The sequence below is a fragment of the Carettochelys insculpta genome, chromosome 1 (assembly GCF_033958435.1).
Source record: "Carettochelys insculpta isolate YL-2023 chromosome 1, ASM3395843v1, whole genome shotgun sequence".
Lineage (NCBI taxonomy): Eukaryota > Metazoa > Chordata > Testudines > Carettochelyidae > Carettochelys > Carettochelys insculpta.
The window spans coordinates 230,713,347-230,739,575 of record NC_134137.1 but is presented as its reverse complement, the minus strand read 5'-3'; the positions used below and the strand labels follow the sequence as shown (position 1 = coordinate 230,739,575).

The window sequence follows — 26,229 nt, the reverse complement described above, 5'->3', positions numbered from 1 at the left end:
ACTTCGAAGTACTGGCAGGTGAGCCGTGGCTATGTGCAAGCTGGCACTTTGAAGTTGCCACAGGGGAGAATTTGCTTAATGAAGTGCTGCATATGCACCACAGCACTTCATTAATAATCTCCCAACACCCTCCTTACCATGCTCCCTTCGAAGTAGGGAGCTACTGTATACACAGCCAAATAGTGTAGCTGAAGGTGACATACTGCAGAAGAGGAGGTGATGTCTCCTGTTCTGTTTACTGGCAGATGACTTTAAGCTTTTTCCAGGAGCTAGCTCACAGTGTGGCAGATGTATTATAAGTGCCATTACAAGAGGTGACTCAATCACATCATAAACTTATTGGACATTCTACACTCCTCTGCATTGTTCCAAGCAGCTCTCCTAGTTATCAAAGCTCTCTGGGACCTTGCAAAGCTCAAAAGGTGGACCCTGGCATCTGTCCGGCCAACATGTAAGCAGGCCAATAAAAAATAGTATGTGCAGGCGAAAGATACAGAATTTCTTTTCTCTTAGATAATTGTGGTGGTAACTCAGGATCACACTAAAACTGTGTGTGCATGTGTATTTAAATAATCATACACTAAAATTCTAATGGTGATACAGAATGCAGGGATAACTAAAGAAATATTATATTCGTTATTGTAGAATATCATCAGATCATAATTAGAAGGCAACATCATGTAAAGAGGATAGGAAAATCTTAATCTTCATTCCGAATGGATTCTAAAATGACACCCCTTTCCTCCATGTGTCAAGTAGACTGGTTTTGAGTGCGTGTTCGGATAGACAGTGGAGCAATGCATCGGATAGGGAGACTACAGGAGACCTGAGAGACTCAGAAGTACACCTGTTGGGAAAACTCATAGTGGAGTCCATTCTTGCAAAGACCAAAGGGAATGCAACAAAGTGAAAGCTTCTGTGGAACTTCGTAACAAAGATAAATGGTGGCTGAGATGTTATGGAAAATCTGATAGTTTCTCTAAGTCATCTCCCATATTGATATCTTTAAATGTACATTCCTTTTCTTGAAAATGTTTGTAAATTTACCCTCCAGTTAAATCATTTATTTACACCATCATTTTCAGAAATGCTTTCTTTTTATAGGTGTTTAAACTTTTGCTACTTATGTATGCTATTGAATGATGCTAGTGAATGTCACCTCTGTATTTCATTTTCTAGTTTGAAGCTGCATGGGTGCTGACAAATATTGCCTCGGGAAATTCCCTTCAGACACGGATTGTGATTCAAGCAGGAGCTGTTCCTATCTTCATAGAGCTTCTCAGCTCAGAGTTTGAAGATGTACAGGAGCAGGTAAAAATCAAGATAAATTTCTTTGATTCTTTCCAGACAAGAGCTCAGGCGGTATCTAGTAAGAGAATCCAGTGCTTCTGGAGGGAGAAATGAATTGGGAGGACAGTTTGTTATAATTGTTTCTATTTGTGATAGACATGGTAACTTGCTAATGTATGCATTTGTAACTGCCCCTTTCCTCCTGTCTTGCTTTTTCAAGATGTTATGTTGCACAGTAATTTCCTGTGGTCAACGTCAGCACCTTACAAGGAGGTTGTATTGCTTTGTTTGTATTTAAATAAATACTTCAGTAATGTACAATACTGATCATTGTGTTTCTCCTGTACATAAAGCATGAATGAGAATTCTAGCTTGCTTTCTTCAACAGAAAAGAATGAGTAATATTAAAGTGTGTTTGTGGTGTATCCCTTACATCTTAGGATAAGACTAAAGTGAAATAATACAGCACTCAATCTTTGGTCTGTGCATGATAAATATTCTGCAGATTAATGTATTTTAAGGCTATCAGTGGCTGTTATGATAATCTAGTTTAACTTTGTGTAATAACATCGGGCAAAAATTTCACTCAGTATTTTCTGCCTCAAGCCCCCACCTTGTATTTGAGCTAGACCATATATTTTAGAGGGACATCCAATCTTGATCTGAAGACATCAGGTCATGGCAAATCCACCGCATCCCTTGATAGGGTGTGCCAATGGTTAATTACAGTAAACCCCTGATATGCAGGATTTCCAGTTGTGCTTACCTTGCATTAAGACGAGTTAAGCGCAACCTGTGGCTGTCTGCTGGGGGAAGCCAGGTGGACAGACGACTGCCGGTCAGTTTCTGCATAAGTCGGGGTCTGCGATACTCTATTTAAAAAAAAAATGCACCTTATTTCTAATCTGAATTTATCAAATGTCAGCTTCCAGACACTGGATATTGTTTCTTTGACTGCTCAATTAAAGAGCCTCTTGTCTTCTCATGTTGCTTCTTATAGACACGGATCAGGTAACCTCTTAACCCTCTCTCTTGTATAAGCTATATAGATAAAACTTTCCTAACTCTTTCACTGTAGGGTATGTTTTCCTAAACTCAAATAATTTGCCTCTGTTCTAATTTTTCAACATTCTTTGTGATTTGAGGTCACAAGACCTGGATACAGTTGCAGTAAACGTCTTTCACCAATGCAGTGTAAGAAGGGAGGTGGCATCACCTCTGTATACTTGATATTCCTCTGCTTACTTTATCAAATAATTATATTAAGACCTTTAGCAACAGTGGCTCACTGGGAACCTTGTTCTTTAGAGTGACGATTTTCCATTCTGTAAGTGTGACCTACTTTCTGTGTTCTGAGATGAATGACTCTGCATTTGGCTGCGTTAAAACGCATTTTTAAAAGACCACATTTTGACAAGGGATACAGATCACTTTGTGTAATTGATCTCTTCTTATTATATATGGTGCTGCTAGTACTGCAGACATTTAAGGTTGCCTAACATTTTCCATGAGAAGACCCTGTTTCCAGTTGCTTAGTTTTGCCAGACTTGAGCTGTTTTTGCTTAAAAAAAATCAGGCTAGAAGTCTATTACCAGCTGAATTATTCAGCAAAAATTCGCCTTTTCTGCATTACTACTGGCAGTTCTACTGTTTCCATTTAGTAATAGACCAGTACCATTGCTGAATTTCCTTTTGTTCTACAATGAAGGTAGTTCACCATTGGAATAATTTAAGGGTTCCCATGGATTTGTCTGTGCTGACAATTTTTTTTAAATGAAGATTGGATATTTTTTCTAAAATATATGCACCTAGTATAAAGAGGAATTATTTTGTGGCTATTCTATGGCCAGTGTTCTGCCGGAGACCATTCCATATGACCACAATAGTTCCTACTCATCTTAAAATCTATTAATCCAGTATATTTAAATGTCGTACTGTCCTTAACCCTGCTGGCATATTTTCTCAGTGTCCTTTTGCATCAATTACCACTCTCCACAATTTCTAGCCTCTGTTTTATGTTTGTTGCTGTCAACTTCTTCTATTTTCCACTTGCTTTTATTATAAAAGCTGCTGTTGCTTCCATTAGGTCAGGTTTGGTTTGTTTGTTTGTTTTTAAACCCGTCTGGCCTTCTTAATTTTTGAGATTGGCTTTTGGTACATCTGGTAAAATGCTCTTAAACAGTTGCCAATTATCATTCCTTTTTTTTCCTGTTTCAATTCTTTCTCCCATCTCATTTGGCCAAATAGTTTCTAGGTTGGTAAAATTGACCTTTTTTAAAGTACTAAGTACACATTATTGTACTGGTTTGGACGTCATTCTCCTTTCACATAACAAATATGGTCAGGTGATGGTCACTTGCACTACTACAGGTTGAACCTCTCCAGTCTGGCTCCCTTGGGATCTGACCAGTGCAGAATGAGAGAATTTGGTGGACCATGAGAGGTCAATATTGTCTAGCATATTACCAACACTTCCACTCCTTACTGGGCTCTTAGAAGACATTTAGGGATAAATTAGAGCTAAATAACAGCACAGAACACTGAGAGCCAGGACTGGTGACTGAAACAATCTTTATGGGACCACAGGAAACTTGTCCACACCCATGTTAAGGTGTCATCCAGCTAACTACAATCATGCCATATTACGGATGTTGTCAGAGAGTACGCCAGACTAAAGAAGTTCAACCTGCATCACTATTTTTCGGTTCCGCAGTGAATTCTTCTTTCTGTCAGTATAACATCTCTTTGCTGTATGCAATACTTCTTGAGTTATAAAACTCATTGGTAATGTTTAGAAATTCCAGGGACTCTTCCATACTCAGAGCATGAGATCTCCATGATCTGTCACTTCAACTGAAGTCCCTGCTGGATAATACTGAGTTTTCCCTACATGTTATATAGCAGCAGGTCACCATGTTGTCTGATATGATTTGGTGGTGTGTAGGTAACGCCTACTGGCATACCATCTTTCACTTTATCTCTTAAATCATTAATTTAAAAACATTGAAGATCTTCTGAGTTGTCAGTGATTTGGTAACAAGTCACAAAAGGCCCTTTTGTTCCCTCAGTCCTTCCTAAATAAGATGCTAATTGTGTGAATCCTCCTACCAGGCTTCAGTGATACCAACTAGATCAAATTTGTTTGTAAGTGACCATTTCCAGTTCTTCTGGACTGTCTCTAATTAGTTCACATTTTTCTTAAAGTGTGGTATTCAGAGCTGGGGGGTGCTGTACTCTAGCTGAGGCTTCGTTAGTGCTGATTAGAACAGAACACTTACTCCCCTTTGTTTTACTTTCAGGTTTCTTGTTAGTACAGTCTAGAATGACATTCACCTTTTTCTCCTCAGTTTTATCCTGTTCAGATACATTCAGTCTGCTGTGTCTACATGGGCACAAATCTTCAAAATAGCCATATTTCAAAGATTACTAATGAGGCACTGAATTGAATATTCAGCACCTCATTAGCATTAGGACGCTTCTGGCTGCGGCACTTCGAAAGCCCGTGGCTCGGAGTGGCTACACGGGGGTCCTTTGCGAAAGGACCCACCCCTTTCGAAATCGCCTTATTCCGATCAGGGATCGGGATAAGGAGATTTCGAAAGGTGCGGGGTCCTTTCGAAAAGGACCCCCATGTAGCCATGTGCTTTTGAAAGTGGGGCTTTTGAAGCGCTGCGGTTGGAAGTGTCTGAATGCTAATGAGGTGCTGAATATTCAATTCAGCGCCTCATTAGTAATCTTCAAAATGGCCATTAGCATGGCTATTTCGAAGATTTGTGCCCGTGTAGACACACCCTCCATGATAAACTATAACTCAGCTCCTTCTCTTCAGTATGATTACCTAGCCAGTCATTTCCCAGTGTGTTTGTGCATTTGACTAAGTGCAGTGCTTTCAGTTCTCTTATTGAATTTCACTTTATTAATTTCAGACTACTACTCCAATTTATCAGCATCATGTTGAATTTTAATGCAGTTTTTCAGAGTGCTTGCAAGTCCTTCTAATGTGGGTATTTGCAAATTTTATAGGTATACTCTATGCTTCATTATCCAAATCATGAATAAAAATATTGAATAGTACTGGACTTAGAACGAACCTGTGTGGCACCTCACTTGATACCTCTGCCTTTCTTAACAATTAACATCGATAACTCTGTTTGAGCATGGCCTTTCAACAAATTGTGCTTCAGCCTTTTTCTCATTTTGTCTGGATCATATTTCCTAGTTTGCTTATTAAGATGTCCTATGGGTCAGTTTCAAAAGACTCATTGAATTCCAGATATGTCCTGTCTGGGTCCTCCTCCCCACATCCACTAGGATGGTTACCCTGTTGAAAGAGATTAGATTAGTTGAGTATGATTTCTTCTTGACAAATCTGTGTTGGCTATTACTCCATACTGAACAAATTTGTTCAAGTATCTTGCAGGTATCAAGTTAGACTGAGCGATAACTATAATTCCTCAGGTCCCGCTGTCCCCCTTTTTTCTGTTATAGATGTTATGTTCTCCTTTCTCTAATCCTCTGGTATCTCACCCATTCCCTGTGACTTTGAAAGCTAATCTCTAATGATTCAGAGATTTTGGTTAATTTAAGTACTAGGGTGAATTTCATCAGCTCCTGCTGACTTTAGTACATCTAGCATCGAAGTATTCTTCTGTTATTTCCCTGTTTTTAATGTTGTTTTTAAGCATCTGGTCTCAATTAACTTTTTAAGATAATGTGTAAAAGGAACGTTTCAGCCTTCTGTGTGTCATCAATTATTTGTCCTCCTACTCTTACGAGTAGACCTACATTTTCTTACCTTGTTCCTACTTCTCATGTGTGTGCAGAACCTATTCTTACTATGTTTTATATCCCATGCTAGTAGTAATTCATTTTGTGCTTCTATCTTTGGCTCTTCTTTTATACTCATCCTTTGCAGTTTGCTTGTTTTCACTTTTTGTGTGATTCCTTTTTGATTTTCTGTTTTTTTAAATAATACCTTATGCAGCCATATTGATCTGGAGAATAGATTAGAAGAGTAGCAAGAGACCAAGGTAGCCTGCTGTTATGCCTTAATATTTTTAGACATTGCCAGCTCTTCTGAACTCCCAGTTCCTGAAGATTTCCTTCATTGGAACCATAATTATGAGTTCCTTGAGCTTATTGAAGTCTGGGATATTTTAGGTCTCTTTACTTTCCTGCTCTCACTTCTGCATTTCCTTAGAAACATGAACTCTAATTCATTGTCACTTTCACCCAAGTTGCTTTCCACCTTTTGGATTCTCAGCAGCTTTGCTCCCCATTAGTCAGAATCCAGTCTAAAGTAGACACCCCATAATTGCATCCTCCACCTGCTGAAACAAAGGTGTCCCCAGTACATTCCAAGAGCTTGCTGGACAGTCTGTCCTTATTTTTCCTACCATATATGTCCATTGTAGACAATATTTTCGTTCTACTTCCCTTGGTTCCCTTTACAAAAGTATTTGCCAAGGGAGCTATATGTTTCTTGAGGTTTTTTTCCCCATTGTTCCCAATACGGTCATGTCTATCCGGGTGAGCAAACGTTTTATGTTGAGGGCCCTCCTTTTTGTCCCTGCAGTTAGCAGGACCCCCCCAACCTGTCTAATGCAATCAACACCAGTGAATATTTTGGTTATGTTCGTATGAAAAAAAAACTTTTTGGCATGTGTAAGAAAATATGTAGAATGTAAAATGTTATTAATTGGTATGCAAATATAAATACAAATACATAAAAACAGTAAAATATTTCAACATTTTTAGTGAGATGGATGAGCGTGAACCCTAGCAGCCAATTGTGCTGTGCCCCCCTTACAAAATTTCATGCCGCTGAGGGGGCCCATCCTCCACTTTGCTCACCCCAGTGTAGAGCTTGCACGTTCTCTGTTACTTTTAGGAAATGCTAATATTGCTCTGGCCCTTGTTAGTGAGAACATCATTTTCTTGGTATTTCTAGAAGAGCCAGTTTTTGAGCCTGGCTATATCCATACTTCACAAGTGGAATATATTTGCCTCCTATAAGTTATCTAGGACGTCAGCCTTTGCACAGTATGTCTCTTATTCTGACACACGCTATAAAGGAAAACTTTGCTTGAGTCACAAAATAAAAGCAGGTATTTTGTTTGTTCTTTCTTCACAGGCAGTGTGGGCACTTGGCAATATTGCTGGAGACAGTACCATGTGCAGAGACTATGTGCTGGACTGTAACATCCTGCCCACTCTATTGCAGTAAGTCTGTTTTGAGAGAGCTTGCATTTTCCTTAAGATATTGACAGTAGTACTGGAGATCTATGCTGGCCAGACATTACGGGACAACCTAGGCAATTATATATCGTATGTGTAACTTCGCAGTTACTTGTAGTAGGTTTAAGACTAGATATCGGTAGACATAATTTCATGTTTAATTCTATATACTTTTTTTTAAAAAAAAGTATTTAAAAACATCTTATTTCAGTAAAAAAAATTATTTTTAAAAAGTTATTTTTACCAATCTTCATACCAGAGTGTAGGTCCAGCTTCTGTAGATGTTCTCCTGTGTCTTGCTTATTGGTCAGCAGTTCTTCTTACACTGGGTTACAGAAATGAGATTTGGAACTGAAGTGTATTTGGTGAACAGCCAATGCAGAGACTTGAGCACAAGTGTGTTTTGCTTAACACACACTGCTGCATTTTCTGACAGTTGGAGCTTTTTCTCCAGAAAGAGCACATAATGCCTCTACTCAACAGAATGACTCACCCCTTTCTAAGTGTTACGGTGGAGTCCCACACTAGTGCTATGGTGCTGAAATCCAAGTCAGCACAGACTCTCTTCTCAGCACAAAAACAGCACTGCATCCAGTAATGAGGATTTTGGCACCAAGAGTCATGGCACTGAATGCTCTCGCATAAAGATCCTTAGTTCCAGCCGTCATCTGAGCACCACTGGAGTCTTTGTGTTTGGTAGTATACACCCACACATGGGTACTAGATTAAGCCTAAACCGCCAAGATTGAAGACCTGCGCCTCCTGCCGGTGTTTATTCTCAGTCACTAACAAGTGCCAGCATTGCCTCTGCTTCTTGGAACACATCCAAATTTCATCCAGCTGCAGTATCTGCTAGTCCTTCCCAAGCCATATCTGAGAAGGCCAGGCTCTCTGTGTCAAGAAGCACCTCTTGGATGTTGCTATGAGGCCTCATTCAGTCCCAGGTCAGGGAAACCCCCTATACATCAGCCTGAGAAACCCAGCAGTGCGCCTCCAGTTCTGGAGATCGATATGAACCCCATGTCCATGCCTGGTGAGGAGGCAAGGAAGACTGTGTGTAAGCATGGTCTTATGTCTCCTTCCAAACTGAGGGATGATGAGTCTTCTGCAAACTCTAGCTACGTAGAGGCAAAGCGTTCCAAGGCACACAAGTATGATGGGAAATCACTCACAGTATCAGATCCACCATTATTGACCCCGCATGTCATCAGTTTTAGCCTCCCTTAAGACAATGATCCAGTGTTTCTGGGCCAGTCATCTGCTGGGGTGTTGGCTTCATTTATGGAACAGATACAGTTAATGCTGGTGCCGTCAGAGAAAGCACCAGCGCTGCATGACAAGTTAATCCTAGGGGAACAAAGATGTCCATGCTTTCCTCTGACATCTGCACCGAGGCCATTCAAATCTCCTTTCTCAGACTTGGCGACAATCAGGCAATGCTTTCGCTTGTCCTCCTTTTGGTTCACATGCTTCCCACAGTACTGCCATTGGAACTGGGATTCGAGTTCTTGCCATGGGAGCGTTCAGATGGGAATACAAGGGTTGCCAGTTTCATAGCGACTGTATGAATACCCAAAAACATGGACTGCAGCATGGTGACGCCTCCTTTCCAGCAGCAGGAACATCATGGGTTGCCCTTCCCATGATGCCATCAGAAACATCTCTACCAGTTCTGTCTTACTGGCCCTAATGGAGATTCTGGCCCCAGCACCCACCCTTTTGGCAAGTGAGGTTTGAGGAGGCACTCCAAATGCAGTAGAAATGATGAAATTGCAAAAATGGTTGGCAAAGGTTAGTAGTGTTCATGTAAAAGACTTAAACTTCTGTAAGGCTTCTCACTTGGTGCCACATTACATTTTGATTAAAAATGTAGAACAATATAAAATTAACATGTTACACTTTAAATGGATTAAAAACTTACTGATAGTGTTGTAGCCTTGTTGGTTTCTTTCACTGAGACATCTGCTTTAGAAACTATTTGGGGGAAATTTCAAGGTCTGCATTACACAGAAGATCAGACTAGATGATCACAATGGTCCCTCCATCATGTAACAATCACACAAGGATTTAGTTAACGTGTATAATGCTGGTGGATTAAATGTGAAACTGACACACAATGGCTTGTTAAATGAAAACATTTCACTTTCCTGAAGATCTTGTTTGCCAAAGAAGTTGTTCAATTGTAGTTGCTATTCTTTGTGTAATTTGTTAGTTGGCTCAAGCTCTTGCAAAGATCTGTTTTCATGAAACTGTTCAGCCAGTTGAAGAGCCTAGTAGTTTTTCCTTTCACAAAGGCTATGATTGCTTGTTGTTAGGCCATCAGAACTGTTCATGAAAAACAGGTTGCTTGACACAATTGCTATTTCTTTTCTAAAAGATCCTAAAGTCATTGTCAGTTGAGAAGTCAATTGATAATTTTCGTGGAAATCCTGTTCTGTAACAAAATAAGCAGTTACTTTGTCAAACATTATTTCTGGCACATCACAAATGATAGTGGACTGATACAGTCCCCAGGGTGTGGCTGTGCAGATGGGGGAGCATGTCTGATTGCTTTCTATTTCACCAATGGCAAATGTTTAATGTAAGCTTGCTAAGTTGGACTTTGGGCCACCTTGGATGCTCCATGCACCTGAAATAACAGTACTGTAACGTGCTTTATTCTTGGACTGAGTTTAGAAGTAAAGACCTTGACTGTTTTGTTTTTAATGTTCAGATTACTTTCAAAACAGAACCGTCTCACCATGACCCGAAATGCTGTGTGGGCTCTGTCAAATCTCTGCAGAGGGAAGAATCCTCCTCCCGAGTTTGCAAAGGTAAGAAATGTGGTAAAGAAATTAAAGATTTAAGAACTAGTGAAATGGTGTCCGTGAATAAGGAAGGTGTTTGGCTTGTGATGTTTAGTACAAAGTAGTAGAAATGTTTAGGACTTTCCAGATTTCTGTTTGAACAGACTTCTTACAAATCAGGCTTGTTTTTTAGTGTGCTTAATGCTGTTGAATGGTATATAGATTACCAGTTTGGGAAGTAAAGTTCTTCCTCGACTGTCCCCGTGGGTGCTCCACGATAGGTGTTGGGCTCGCCCTGGCATCGCAGGTCGGATCTTTTCAGCAGTTTCTGCCGGACCGCGCATGCGCCGGCGCGCGCTGCTCCCTTGCGCACTCCCAGCCGCGTGCGCGATCCGGTCCCCGCCAGTTCCTCTTTAACCGCCATCGGCTGCAGACGGAATCCGCTCAGGCTACGGCCAGAGTTAGCGTATTTAATGTTTTTAAAGTGTTTAGAGCTTCTTTTTCAGTCTTTCGCTTAAGTTAGCTTGTTATTGTTTTCAAAAAAAAAAAAGAAAAGAGAGTAAAAAGTAAAGTTTTACAGCCTTAGTAGCGAGCGGAGCAGCGGGGGCCCGGGGACGTAAGGCCGTTAGGCCTCCTGCCGCGGCAGGCTGAGTCCGAGAGGGGAACAGGCACAGAGAAGGTGCTAAGTACCCTATTAACAACTCAAAGACTCACCACAATGTCCTCTTCAGGATTCAAAAAGTGTGAGTCATGCTGCAAAGCGATGCTGGCCTCCGATGGGCACAGAAATGCTCCTTCTGCGCAAAGCTCACAGCCAGAGCAAGGAAGGACAGAGAGATGCGGCTGAAAATGCTGCTCTTTGACAAGGCCCTCCAGCCAGATGCGCCGGAGCGGCCTCAGCAGCAGGGACCCGCAGGGGCCCATAAAAGGAAAGCTGCTTTCCTAACCCCATCAGCGCAAAAATGGAGGAAGCTTTCACCAACCCGATCCCTGCTGGCAGCCACAGCGAGCAGGACGGGTGGAGCACATAGCCCCCAGCCACAGTCACAGCTGAGCGGTGGCGGCGCGGAGATGCACGTGGCAGAGGCTGAGCCTCCGATAATCAAACAGCCTCCCCGCACCGCGGGCAGGGTGGTGGCCAGGCAAGTGCCAGAACTGGCAGCACCGCAGCTAGCGGCACTGACCCCCGGGGAACCGGCGGTGCAGAGCTCACAGGCACGCGGCTTGCAGGCACCTGGGGAGACCACCCGTGCGGCACAGCAGCGGAGCGTGCCGAGCGCGGCGCAGACAGCGGGGCTGAGATCCCCAACGCGGAAAGGGGCGGAGCCAGCCCCACAGGGGAGGGGAAAGGCAGCGCAGAAAACCCGGCACCGCAGCCCTTCTCCAGACAGGGCTGCAGGGCTACTCGCTCTAAGCCCTCCACTTGTGCTGCGGACTCCAACGGGGCGGCAGGGGTCACCTCCAGTATACCCTGAGCCCCCATCCCCGTTCCTACAGCCAGCATCACCATGGCTCGGACCACTATCGCCCTTCCTGGGCTTTGAACCCCTGGAGTACTGCCGCAAATCAGTCTCTCCATTATCTCAATCACCCAGACGATCTCGCTCCCCCAGACGCAGGGGGTATGCGCCTCCAGAGTGGTCCAGGTCTCCATCTCCGGAACAGTGCCCGTGTTGCCATGGTCGCCCCTATCACGCGGGGCATAGACACCATAGGCATACTCCCAGGGACAGATCCCCCCAGACGTTTCAATATCCCCGAGGGCAATCGCGGACGGGGACGGAAACGCAGATATCTCAGGGGGAGTTGATTCTGGAACCCCGAGATTTTCCCTCGCAAGTATCTAGCGAGAGGATGTATCACCATCAGCAGGACCCAGAGGGGTCCAGAGAGGCTTACGCTAGTGGTTTCTCGCTATCTTCCCCGACGAGGTCACGGCCCCAGGGGACGTCCATCCTCCGGACAATCTCAAACAGTTCCAAGAGCTGTTTAAAAGGGTGGCCTACACGCAAGGCATCCAAACAGCAGAGGTGCTGGAGAAACACCATAAGCTCCTTAAAAACCTGAGACCTTCGGCCTCTTCCAAAATAGCTATTCCGCTGATGAAGCAATCATGGAGTCCGCCACCACAATATGGCAGACCCCTGCGTCCACTCCGCCTATAAACAAGAGAGGGGATAAGAAGTACTTCGTCCTGACGAAGGGCATGGAGTTCCTGTTCAGCCACCCGCAACCAAATTCTCTGGTGGTGGAATCGTCTCAACAGAGGTCGAAAACTTCTCAGTACAAGACAGGGGGAACAGACAAGATGCCAAGAAACTAGAGTTGTTCGGCAGAAAGGTCTACTCCTCCTCTGCCCTACTGTTGAGAGTGGCAAATTATGCAGCGCATCTAACGAACCATAATTTTGACAACTACTCCAGGCTGTCTTCCCTCATGGACTCGCTTCCAGAGGACACGAAGCCAGTGCTCAAGGCCATCGTGCAGGAAGGCTATGCAGCCTCGAGGACAGGAGTTCAGATCGCCCTAGACATAGCGGATACGGCAGCACGCTCAACAGCTACGGCAGTGGTCATGAGCAGGGAGTCCTGGCTCCAGACATCGGGTAATCCGAGGGGTCTGCAGGCGAAGATCGTTGATCTCCCCTTTGACACGCAGAAGCTGTTTGCAGTATCAACCACAGCGTCCCCAGTACCACAGGGGCTACAAGCAAGGGCGACATCAACAGCACCAACAGTACAGAACTCCCAGGCGACGTTCTCAGCAGGGCCAAAGGCCACAAGTTTGACACACAGATCGAGGGCTGCACTATCACTACCATCGCGCAATGTCATCCGAAGCTACTGTTCCACCATCGCCTACGACCAGTGGCAAAAGATCACCACAGACAAATGGGTGCTGGAGATCATAGCCACGGGTTACGCGATTCCCTTCCAGTCGCTCCCACCGCCACGACCTCCACCCAGACCCCACCTAAAGGACGCCTCCCACGAAGCGAGACTCAAGCAGGAGGTAGGCCATCTTATGCTTATAGGGGCAGTGGAAAGGGTGCCGGAGCAACTCCGAGGGAAAGGGTTCTACTCAAGATACTTCCTCACAGAGAAAAAGACAGGAGGCTGGAGGCCCATCCTAGATCTTCGAGGCCTCAACCGGTACTTGCGCAAGCAACGCTTTCGGATGATCAGGGTCGCCTCTATGCTTACGGCACTGGACGATGGAGATTGGTTCGCAGCCATCGACTTACAAGACGCGTATTTCCACATAACTATTCACCCGGCTCACAGGCGTTTTCTCCGGTTTATGGTAGGCAAAGAACATTTTCAGTACAAGGTTCTGCCGTTCGGCCTCTCCTCGGCCCCCAGAGGCTTCACCAAGACGTTGGCACTAGTGTCAGCCTACCTGCACAGACAGGGGGTGTTTATATTCCCATATCTGGGGGGGGAAAAAAAAAAAAAGACTGCCTACTGAAAGGGGCCTCGAAGGAGGAGGTACTTCGCATGATACGCGTCACAGCAGACACATTCTCTTCGCTGGGCCTGGTCATCAATCTGGCAAAATCAAAGATAGATCCCGCACAGGACATAGAGTTCATAGGGGCACGTATAAATTCCATCACAGCAAGGGTTTATCTACCGGATGCCCGCTTTCGCGCCATTGGTTCCCTCGTGCAAGTCATCACCTTCAGCCCTACGGTGCCGGTTCTGACGTGCTTACAGCTGCTGGGCCACATGGCAGCAGCAACATTTGTGGTACAGAATGCCCGATTGCATAGGCGCAGCATGCAGCACTGGCTGGCGAGCATCTACAAACCGGCAGCACACACCGTCCACAGGGTGGTGTCGCCCACGACAGAGGTGCGCAGATCCCTGCAATGGTGGGTGAACCCCAAGAACATGCTAATAGGGGTGCCCTTTCACCAACCACAAATATCTGTTTTTCTCACTACCGACGTCTCCCACATAGGGTGGGGAGCACACATGGGCGAAAAGGTGATGCAAAGACTGTGGTCCTCCACGGAACAGTCACTGCACATAAATATACTGGAGCTCAGAGCAGTGTTCAATGCCTGCAAACACTTTCGAGACCATATACAAGGCAAGTAGTCGGGATCAGTACAGACAATATCTCCACCATGTTTTATATAAATCGGCAAGGAGGAGCTCGGTCCCGTGCCTTATGTGCGGAAGCAGTCTGATTGTGGAACTGGTGCATCGCCAACAATATAACCTTGAAAGCCTCGTATTTACCAGGTGCTCACAATGCAAAGGCAGACCAGCTGAGCAGGCGCTTTGCACTCACACACGAGTGGCAGATCCGTTCCGATCTGCTACGACCGATTTTTCACGCATGGGGATTTCCCCAGATAGACCTGTTTGCCACTCAACACAACAAGAAGTGCCCACAATACTGCTCCAGGGCAGGACTGGGACGGGGGTCCCTGGGGGACGCATTCGCGATCTCGTGGAGGGGCCCCCTGCTCTACGCCTTTACTCCTACAGTGCTTATCCACAAAGTCTTGCAGAAAGCCAGGAGAGAGAGAGCCCGAATGATCCTAGTAGTCCCAACGTGGGATCGACAGCAATGGTTCCCTTTACTCCTGCGCATGTTGGACCGTCCACCGATGCCCCTCCCAGTGGCGCCGGATCTGCTCACACATGCCCAGGGGTCCATAGTGCATCCACACCCCCGAGGCCTGCGACTGCAAGCATGGTTAATCCATGGCTCAGCTCCCTAGAGAGCACGTGTACGGAGGGAGTGCAACAAGTCCTAGAAAGTAGCAGGAGGACTTCCACCAGGAAGCTCTATAAGCAAAAATGGATTCGATTCACTGCATGGTGTTCTACCAAGCAATTAGCCCCCTTTGCTGCGCCTATACATGTAATACTAGAGTATTTACTGGACCTCAAGAGAGGCGGACTCTCCCTATCCTCGTTGAAGGTCCACCTTGCCGCTATATCGGCTTTCAGACATGAAGAGGAAGGGCACACGGTGTTTGCCCATCCCATGGTTACCAGGTTCCTCAAAGGGCTGGTAAACATATACCCCCCTCGGAAACCGCTTCCACCTTCGTGGAGCTTGGACCTGGTGCTTAAGGCGCTAACGGGACCACCGTTTGAATCCTTAGCCACGGTTTCCCTCCGTCTCCTTAAGATAAAGACGACCTTCCTTCTTGCAATCACGTCAGCTCGCAGGGTGAGCGAGCTTGCGGCATTTATGGCAACGCCACCCTGCACAGTAATTTCCAAGGAGGCGGTAACCTTACGGCTGCATCCAGCCTTTGTTCCCAAAGTTTCTTCAGAATTTCATATTAACGAACCTATAGTTTTACCCTCATTTATCCAAAGCCTCATAACTCCAACAAAGAGGCGCGCCTACACCTTCTGGACGTGAGGAGGGCGCTGGCTTTCTATATAGACAGGACTAAGTCCTTCCAGAAAACGGATAGACTCCTAGTCTCTCTCACTCCCAAATCAAAAGGAGAAGGTCTCTCTTCGCAGCGAATCTCAAAACACATCGTATCCTGCATAAAAATGTGCTACGAACTTAGAAAGACTCCTTTACTGGCCCCGCCCAGGGCTCACTCCACTAGGGTGGTGGCGGCATCAACAGCCTTTTTCAAGGGCGTTGCGCTAAAAGACATTTGCAGAGCGGCGACCTGGTCATCCTATGACACCTTCGCCAAGCATTATGCCCTTCACAGGGTATTCCAAGAGGATACCCGTCTCTCGACAGCGGTCCTCTCGGGGACAAGCTGTACATGATCCGATTACCCACCTCCTATCTTGGGTTACTGCTGGGTAGTCACCTGTCGTGGAGCACCCACGGGGACACTCGAGGAAGAAAGAGAAGTTACTCACCGTAGTAACGATGGTTCTTCGAGCTGTGTCCCCGTGGGTGCTCCACCACCCGCCCATCCTCCCCGCTTCGGATCTCTGTTTAGTATTTTTCAGGAGCATCCAAGGCGGTTGGTCAAGGAACTGGCGGGGACCGGATCGCGCATGCGGCTGGGAGCGCGCAAGGGAGCAGCGCGCACCGGCGCATGCACGGTCCAGCAGAAACTGCTGAAAAGATCCGACCTGCGGCGCCGGGGCGAGCCCGACACCTATCGTGGAGCACCCACGGGGACACATCTCGAAGAACCATCGTTACTACGGTGAGTAACTTCTCTTTCTTGATTCGTAGACTCAGGCATAGCATATAGTTAGCTGCAGTGCATGTTTCTCCCATGTCCTGCCCTTGCCAGTATGTCTCACCTTGAACATGGACACCACCTCTAGAAAGAGAGGGAGTTCATTTTTCATGATCTAGTAACTCTTTGAGGGAGTTCATTTGTCATGATGTAGTAATTCTTTGCCCCCTCTGCTGAGGCTAACTGGTTTGGGGGTGGGGTGGGAGGATGTATTAGCATTGGATGAAATGATGTTTTTTGTGATATGTGGACAGCTCTCCCCAAGGATCTAAAATGAGACCTCTGGGTCCACCTCATAGGCAACTTGTAGAAATGGGGTTTTTGAATGGTTAGTATTTTTTGGAGCAACGTATTTTTATGGAAAAAATCAGCTTCCAAACCAGTCCTGGTGACCTTGTATGTGGAATGAATGCTCAGTTTTACAGACGGACCGTTAGTTCTTCCATACAGTTTGCATGTTCTCCTGAAAGAACTGGGCCTCCCTGGTGCCAGTTAGTCAACTCTGTGGAATCTGTCTGCGGCTCTGAGCTCCTGAAACTCAAGTCAAACATCAGGCAAAGCACCAGTTATGAGTGTATAATGCAGGTTGGGGGAGAAGTGGGGAGTGCAGGGAGATATGTACTGCTGAATCTCTGATTGTGTTTGTGCTTCTAAGGTGGAAGCAGGATTCACTCTTGTTTCGCCTAGTAGATTGGGCACAGGAGTATTGATTTAGGTTCCCTCGGCTTTTCAGAAAGAATACCTGAATATTCCACTGCTCAACAGTCAAAAGCAGGATTACCTGGTATTTTCCCAGCTTTCTTGGCCCTTTGAGTTCCACTATTCATACATCTACTTTTTCTATTTAATGTAGGTTGCGCCCTGTCTGAGTGTGTTGTCCTGGTTGCTCTTTGTCAATGACACAGATGTACTAGCTGATGCTTGCTGGGCCCTGTCATACTTGTCTGATGGGCCTAATGATAAAATCCAAGCTGTGATTGATGCAGGAGTGTGCAGACGACTAGTGGAGCTGCTGATGTAAGAACTTCACTTTGAACAATGTATTACTCGCTGTTACCTCTTCACATCTTCTCAGTCCACCTTCCTACAAGTTACATTAGGTAGAATTTCTTAAACAGCAGGGTTAAAAAGTCAGTTTCCTGATTTAAAGAGAGCTTGTTCACCTCTTGTACAATCCCTGATCTTCTCCAAGGCTGCGAGAGAAGTCATCAGTAGTAAGTGGGTGAACCTGAGGACCACAGACCAAGGTCAATTCTCAGACTTGGTTGTTACATTTCCCATACAGTAAAATGGGGCATGGGAGAGCCTGGGGGATTGGGTTTTGAAATCAAATTCTGAACAACGGTGTTTAAAAACTGGAATCAACGTTTTCAATCCCTGGTACCCGAAGTTAGACTTTTAAAATCATTTTCAGGCTCATAAATAAAAGTGGACTGATTATTTCGAACATGTAGATTCCCCGTTGCTCATGGTGGCTTTAATGGGAGTTGTGGGTGATCAGCCCTTCTGTACATTTTTAACTTTTTATTTTGTTTTGGTACTTGTATATGGACTCAGGAACCTGATATTAGGCACTCAGGTTTACAGATTGATGCTGAATTTTTAGGAAAAATATTAAATATTTCGTATTGAATTATTGTCTAGACTATGGGCAGTACTTTAAAAAAGAACTCAATTTTGAAAAATAGCTTTTTAAGGTACCCATAAAACTAAATTTTGTTACAGCAGTTTATTTTATACTGAAGTTAGGCCAGCAGTGGACAATCACGCTTAGTGAGTGGGCCATGACTGGCTCTCCTTCAGCTCAGAGACCCGCAGGACTGAAATCAGTCATGTGCATGAGCCATGACCTCAAGAATAAGATTAAATACCTTAACACATGAGACCCTGAATATTTCAAAACAAGTAGAAATGCTATAATCCAGTGGTGGGCAGCCTGCAGCCCACAGGCTGCATGCGACCCATTGGAGCTGCAGGTGCCTGTACACACTCGCTCTACCTGCTTCTGCCCGTACCTCAAGCTCACTGGGGCCCCACACTTACCTACTCCTTCCTTTTCTTCCCAGCACTTTCAGAGCACCATGAATTGACTGGTTTGCACCCCATATTCCCTGCTCCCCACCACCCCCCCCCCCAGCTTGAATACCAGGAATGAGTTGGTTCATGGCACTCCAAAAGTGCTGGAAGGAGGGGAGGAGTAGAAAAACAGGTGGAAATCAGGCAATTCTTGACACACTGAATGTTCTGAAAGGGAGGAAGAAGAGTAGGTAAGTGTGGGGTCCAGCATGATTTTAGTTAGCCAAATGTCCACTTATCATGGGCGTGGCCAAGTTTTCCCTGGTGCCATAAAGTTTATTTAAAGACACCAGTTCCGGCTCTCAGTGTTCTGTGCTGTTCTTTAGCTCTGATTTGCTCCTACATGTCTTCTAATTGCTGAGTAGGCTGTGGAGGTGTTGGTAATGATGTTAGACAATATTGACCTCCCATGGTACAGCAAATTCTCTGATAAAGCGCCAGTCAGGTCCCGAGGGTGCCAGACTAGAGAGGTTCAACCTGTAGTTTCAAGCTTGTCTCCAGCTCAAAAACAAACTCAGTAATTTCAGTCAAACTTGGCAGGAAAATTCTGCTAGGGCTAGCTAGGTGGCAGTGTGAGCTAACAAAGAGTACAGGAATGCTTAATGTAAGTCTTTGTTTTGAATTGTAGGCACAGTGATTACAAAGTTGTATCTCCTGCTTTACGAGCAGTCGGGAATATTGTGACCGGGGATGATATCCAGACCCAGGTATGACTTCTCCTGGTACTGTCTTGTAATACCATTTTCCTTTCCCTTAGTTAGCAGGGGTAATTTATATGGTTACAAGCCTCTACATTTTCCTTTTATTGAAACTATCATTTTTTGGAGCTCAGAAAGGGAACTGGTGATGCTTGTTGCATCGACGCGTGTTTTTCAAGCTTCCTTGCGAGCTTCCTTCATTGCGTTCATCTTAACCATGTTATTCCACCCCTGGGTTCCCATGCAGGCATGCAGATGCTGGTCAGTCTTGAACAGCAGCGCCCTCTGATTATTCCATACAAAAACGGCCTGGATTTTGTGGTGGTTCTGTGATGAGGCTTAATGTCCTCCATGCTCTAGGCTGAAGGAAGGAAATTCCTTTTTCTTTGTGATGTATGTCAAATCTGAAACCCAGGTTCCCAACCCAAAAATAAGTGTATTAGTTCACAAATGGTTTATTGTGTACAAGAAAAATCATTTTGATGGACCTTTGCCAGTCCCATAACACTGGGTTCAGATCAGAAACACTCTGCTTCAGTTTAACATTAGTGATTGAGAGAGTTGGATAATTTTTGTGATTATTATGGTGCATTGTTCGTACCCAGTATCTGAGGGTTATGTTAACATTACAACTACCAGCTTCTTTGGTATATAACTCAGTCACAGAAATGCATTCTGGGGAGGATCTTGCTGTTCACAGCTGTAATCCAGGAATCAGCTATAATGTGGTACCAAGGCTCATTCGCTGTGACTGCAAGGCATGAAACTAGAGAGCCAAAGAAATGCAGTGTTGTTTTCTTTTCACAGTGAGGTTTAAACTTACCCAGAATCCTTTGTGTTCATTAGGGCCACATTTGGCTCCGGGACCTCACATTATTTTAGCTGCCAAAGAAATACATATTGATCATGTGGTCCCTGCACTAAATCACTTATTTCTCTGCATCAGCTTCCTTATCCATAAAATGAAGACAACAATATTTATTTAAAGGGATTAACTGCTATTTTTCTGAAACACTTGGGAACATCTGGTAAAAAGTGCTGCATAAGATGGGTGCTGGTCTTTTCCTTTTAGTGGTTACCTGTGTTTCAAATGGCGGTCTATTCTGGACACAGTCTAAGGTCTTTCTCTCTCTCTTCCCCTTTCCACCCCCTCTCCTCCCTTTTCAGGTAATTCTGAATTGCTCAGCTCTGCAGAGTTTATTGCACTTGCTGAGCAGCCCTAAGGAATCTATCAAAAAGGAGGCATGTTGGACAATATCCAACATTACAGCTGGAAACAGAGCTCAGATCCAGGTAACCTACCCAGCTATATTCCTTCTGTGGTCTTTGTCCTTCAGTCTAGGAGGAATGCCCATCATATGGTGTTGCACTTTTAGTTTATGTATAAGTAGAAGCAGGCTCATGACCACCCTGTAGCTGTGGAAGGTTTATCCGAGCTGCCATCTCTGCTATAGAATGTGCTACCTTAAAACATCTTAAACTTTTTTGTCAAATTCAGACTCTGGGTAGGGGGGAAAAAGTTATGCCAGAAAAATGTAAAAGGTTATTACTTGCAAGAAAACAACATTGCTACATACAATGGAGGGGGTAGGGAGGACAACGAATGATCAGCAAACAATTAAGCACCAGGCCCCTGTGCTCTTTTATCCCCTTAAGATCTAACGTTGAGTCTCCTTAGCAAATTTCTGTAATCAGTTTAAGGTAATCAGCCAAATTTTGGTTAAACACACAAACACTTCTTGACTTTACCACTTTATCTGGAAGTCCACTCTGTCAAATACTTCCTTAAATTCTTCTGGTCTATATTCCATCAAAACGTATACCAATGACCACTGTATCTCGTTTTAGCTTATCCAATTCAGCTAAAATCAAAGATGCTTTTCACTGAGACATTGAAAGGCACTGGTCCTCAAACCTGAGGATTTTCCCCTCCCTGATTAACTTTTACTATCATGCTGTCTTCAGTGCTGCATTGTGGGAACAAATGTCATTTGAAGGCCATAGCTGCTCTACAGAGCCTGTGATGGCAAAGGTATATACATAGCTCCGCTGGTACAGGCACCCCTCTTCCCTGCCATATAATCACATCATATATACCAATGGGAGGGTCAGGTCCACTGGCACGATAGTACTATTGCCTCAAACAACAACAGCTATGGTGACAGATGCACTGTTCTGTCAGTATAATTGTGTCTGTGCCGGTGGTTTTGGGGCTTTGAGTGCAGGGTTAGGACTGTCCCTTAGAAATAACTCCCCAGAATTGTCTGCTCCAATCTGCCCATGTGACAGACCACAGGTCTTGCTTTGTGGCATTGTTTTCACAGGATTTGAAAAATATTTTACATACCTTTAAATTGCCTCATTGGTTTTGTGGTTTTGTCTTAAAACTGCCTGTGACAGATGGCAATTTCATGCAGTATCCTGAATAAACTTTTACACCATATTGAATTAGGTTTCATATCTCTGGGGTCCACTGCATTTAAAATACAATTGTTTGTGCTGTTGTAGGCTTGTATGTAATTTTTTAAGGATGTGACTAATATAAATATTAGACACTTTAGAGGACTGTTTGGAGCAACGTGTGAAGTGTGTTTCCGAAGAGGTACTTGGTGAGGCCTTTTGACACTAAACCCTGAGGAGCAACCCACTGTATACTGATTACCTGCTCCTGGGGTCTCCAGATCAGAGACCCCCTGGCCTGGATAAAGGACAGACTAAACTTATCTTGGGCTTGTGAGTTGTGAGCTGAGTCTGTTCTGTACTTGCTGACCACAAAAGGGTTCGGGGTTCTGAAAGACTCATCTGAGTGAGCCTATTTTGGAAACAAATTGGGGTGGTGATTCTTATTATGCATGTAGGTTTTTATTATTTTAATATTTTCTCTGTAATGGATTTAATTTGAACAATAAACTAAGCTTGCATAGGAACTGCTGGGTGATAATTTATAACTGTTGGAACTTACCCCATGGACATCTCTGAGGGGAGAAGCAAGCAGGCCTGTTTAGGCAGATGATTTTTTGCTGGGAATAACAGAGAAGGCAGGTTTTAGAGGTCGTCCTGTTAGTCCAACCCCAGAAACTTGTTTTGTTTGGAGTTTCCCAAGGTCAGCATATTTTCTCTCCCCATCCCCTATGAGGAGCAATTTAGGGTAGGCCCAGCTGTTTCACACTGCATCCTGTTTTTGAAGTTTTTTGCTTGAGGATGGCAACTTTCCAGTCTGAATGTCCAGGGAGGTTAAAATGTTCTTGCACTGGTTTTTGTATGTTACCATTCTTGGTATCTGAGGCGTGTCAATTTATTCTGTTGCCTAGAGACAGTCACTTTTGTCTGCCGCATACATGGGACAGACCAGAGTGTGTCTACACAACAGAATAAATGGGTACAACTTTTCCTCGGTCAGACAGCAGGTGGTGAGGAAACAAGATGCTAGGTGGCATATGAATGAGGTCCATACTGAGAGAGTTTAGCATGCTCCATGGAAGTTCCCTTCTCCCAGACTGCCTCTTTGTTCCTACCTTAAAGTGAAATGGATACATATTTACCCTTGTCTGGACAACCTTCTCATTTACTCTGAGTTCAGCAGCCATTTCTGAGGATTTTTAGTGACATGGCTTTGAGTGAATAAAAGTGGTCAGGCCAGTTACAGCCCAGATTAGACACGTACTCCAGGCCGAGTATATCCTGTCTCATGATATGGACCATCAACTTCATGTCTCCGATTCCAGATGATTCTTCAGGATAGTGGTGTGTGTGTGTGTCACTGTTTTTAAAAAAAGAAAAGAAAAGTCAGAAACCTTCAGCACTGCCTTGTTCATGTCCTGGGCAAAAGCTCATTGTCGATTGCACAGGGCTTTACATCAAGAAGAAAGGACAGATTCAGCTGGCTCTGCAAGACATAAGGGACTGCATGCTAGATCTAGCCTTTAAATGGCTCCCAGAGAAGGCTGGAAACTTATTGCTGTTTGCGTTCAGGTCAAATTGGAAAACCAGAAGAAGTGTAAATGTGAGATGTGAGGTAAACATACAAAAACAAAGGCTGTGACCACCTGTCTCAGAAGTGTTCAGCCTGATCTAGGTGTAACTGGAACCTCCTCAAACTCTCAACACACAACCAAAAAACTCAGGGACATAGCCTAAACAAATATCCAGCATTCTCCAGCTCATCATCAGAGGAGTTGAGAGTAAGGAGCCACAATCACTTAGTTTAAGAAGGTGAGGAATACCTGCCTAGCATCTCTGAGGAACTTTAATTGAAAAAAAGTCTATGTATCACTTGAGTTTAGTTTGTTCAGGAAATGAACATCAGGAAAAATGACGTGGTTTTAACATAATGATTTGAGCATGGTGCTCAGTATGTTTTTTGAAAATACAAGTCATTGACAGTGGGCACACTGACTTTGTAAGACACCCACAAGAATCTTGCTGAGGTTTGTTTCTCATATCAGTCCTCAGACAATATGCTGATTCTTGTCACGATATTGATCTGTATTCTAATATCCACCTTTCAGCTTCACAGCTGGCAGGTCTCTTCCCCTTCTCTCTGAAAACAAATGCCTAGTTGACATCTTTGTCTCAGAGTTGGCATGCTCTCAGTGAATCCTCAGTTTCACATTCTGTTGAACATGGTAGTTTTTTTGACCTAACTCCATTCCTAAGGCACCACAATCTTCCTCACATGATAAAAAGTATAGTGCTGCCCATTTGTTTGAATTCAAACATCTTAAGGAAGTAGCAAAGCATAGATGTGAAGAGAACCTGCAAAGGACTGTATAGGTGTGGTATTCAAAGTCTCAGGTAGAGATCCTCTCATCACTATGCATTCTGCAAAAAGCAGCAATATTGGAGTGAAGGGGTGGTGTGGGGTAATCACACACATCTTATTAGGAGGACTACTTCGGGGCTTCCATATCCACACTTCCTCAGATACAATAACGTCAACATTATCATCCGTGGTGATGCATTATTTAATAGAACGGTGTTAGGGCGCAGGGAGCCCATATAACCATTAAGTTCTTTCTCAGTATTACAGGTATAAATCGAATCCTCTGTCCTTCCATAGAGGTTACTTTTACTGCTTTTTACATCCCACTGTGAAGCATGTCTTATATGGAGGAGATTGAGAGAGGAAAAATTCTGTCTTACTTTTGACTCTCTGTTCTACGACCTTCTGTCAGTCTGAACCTTCCTCAGGGGCTGCCACATGTCCAGAACGAGTAGGGTTTTTGGTTGGTTGATTGGGTTCAGGTTTTTTGGGCTATTGCACACTTGTTCTATTTGAAAAGGACAAGTGTGGGTTTTCTTTTTGTTTGCCTTTTTACCAAATCCCTAAATTGCATGTCAAAGCTTTGCTGCCAATGGTTTAAGTTGAGTAGCATTTTCATTGTGTTTTTTTCTAATGTTGGAGGCTGTCGTTCTGGAGAGATCCTCCTGGAGAGCAGCTACAGGCCAGTCTGAAAGCAAAGATCTTGTCTGTCTCTGGTTACCATGGAGACAGGAAATAGCCCACTCTGCAGGGTATCTGACTTAGAATCCCAAAATGAAAATTCAGAAATAAGGCAGAATTGTCTCCCTTCCACCTTGATTTAAACAGTCCTTATAACTGAGTTAGTTTTTTTCCCCTTCCAGAGATTTGGTTTTATTCACAAAAGAAACTTAGTGAAACACCTTTTTGTGAGCCTATAAATGTAGACGCTCTGGAACCCCACTCCTGCATCTGACGAAGTGGGTCTTTGCCCACAAGAGTTTATGCTCCAAAATATCTGTTAGTCTGTAAGGTGCCATAGGACTTCTTGTTAGTGAAAAATAGAATCCAGTCCAGACCTCCCCCAGCTCACCCCCCAAGTTTACCTGCTCAAATGCTTCCTTCCACATGGCTACTTAGCCTACAAAATGGGTCCCTCCTAGAGTTACTCCAGTCTTGATAACCCAGTTACAATAACCAGCCAACTACACCCTTTAGCAAAACTCTTGTAACTATTTCCCAGCAAGAATACCTTCTTACAGAAATGGGAGTTTCAGGCAAATACGGCTGACCTGATCTTTAAAGAAAAGATTATAAAAAAAAAAAAGTTCCTATTTATTTTCTTTGTTCTTAATGGGTTTTGACTTTTGAACGTACCTTGCAAAAAAAAAAATCAGCAGGCAGAAACCAGGCCTAGGAATGTTTAGGCTAAAAATTCAAATTTTGCAGAAAGTTGAGCATTTTAATGCATGTTTGTTGTGCTGGAGTCCTTGGTTACCAGCATATCAGATTGAGCTGTACTGGTACAAATGTATACGTGATTTAACTAGTGGCTAATATTGTCAGTCTGGACCAGGCCTTAGAAACATTAATAGAAGGATTCCTAAAACTTTTGCTAGCACTCTGGGAGCAATCACTCTCAAGGCAAAAAAAAAAAAAAAATACTAGGAATCTTCTCTGCTGTTGTACACTGAGTAGAGAATTCAGTATATAGGTTGAACCTCTCCAGTTTGGCACAGTTGGGACCCTGACCAGTGCTGAACCAGAGAATTTGCCAAACCACAGGAGGTTGGTATTGTCTAGCAGCATTACCAACGCTTCTACTGCTTACTGGGCTCTTAGAAGACATTTGGGGTAAATTATAGCTAAACAACAGCACAGAACACTGAGAGCCAGGACTGGTGGCTATTAAACAGATTGTATGGGACTGGGACTCTTGGCCACATCCATGATAAAGTGGACATACAGCTAACTGAAATGATGCTGGACCATGGATGTTGCTGGTCTAGAGAGTGCCAACTTACAAGTTCAAAGTACGTTAGCTTTACCTCAACCTTATTAATTAACTAACAAAAACTACATTTAGTGACAGTTAAGATGACATCAGGACACATCCCATCCACCCAAATTCTTTAAAACATGAAAATGTGACGTTAAGAAGAAAGACTCCTGCATTCGTATCCACTTTCATGTTGCCTACAACACTGTCAT

At 44.2% G+C, this 26,229-nt stretch overlaps 1 protein-coding gene across 2 annotated transcripts in view; it reads left to right on the top strand.

The window, feature by feature from the left end:
- KPNA1 (karyopherin subunit alpha 1) overlaps window positions 1–26,229 on the top strand; it is a 72,456-nt gene that overhangs the window by 29,140 nt on the left and 17,087 nt on the right. For both annotated transcript variants that reach the window (XM_075001250.1, XM_075001239.1), the window contains exons 6-11: window positions 1,180–1,311; window positions 7,424–7,512; window positions 10,241–10,340; window positions 17,357–17,520; window positions 19,208–19,286; window positions 20,445–20,570. In XM_075001250.1, coding sequence (XP_074857351.1) covers window positions 1,180–1,311; window positions 7,424–7,512; window positions 10,241–10,340; window positions 17,357–17,520; window positions 19,208–19,286; window positions 20,445–20,570 — 690 coding nt within the window. The remainder of the gene's footprint in view (window positions 1–1,179; window positions 1,312–7,423; window positions 7,513–10,240; window positions 10,341–17,356; window positions 17,521–19,207; window positions 19,287–20,444; window positions 20,571–26,229) is intronic.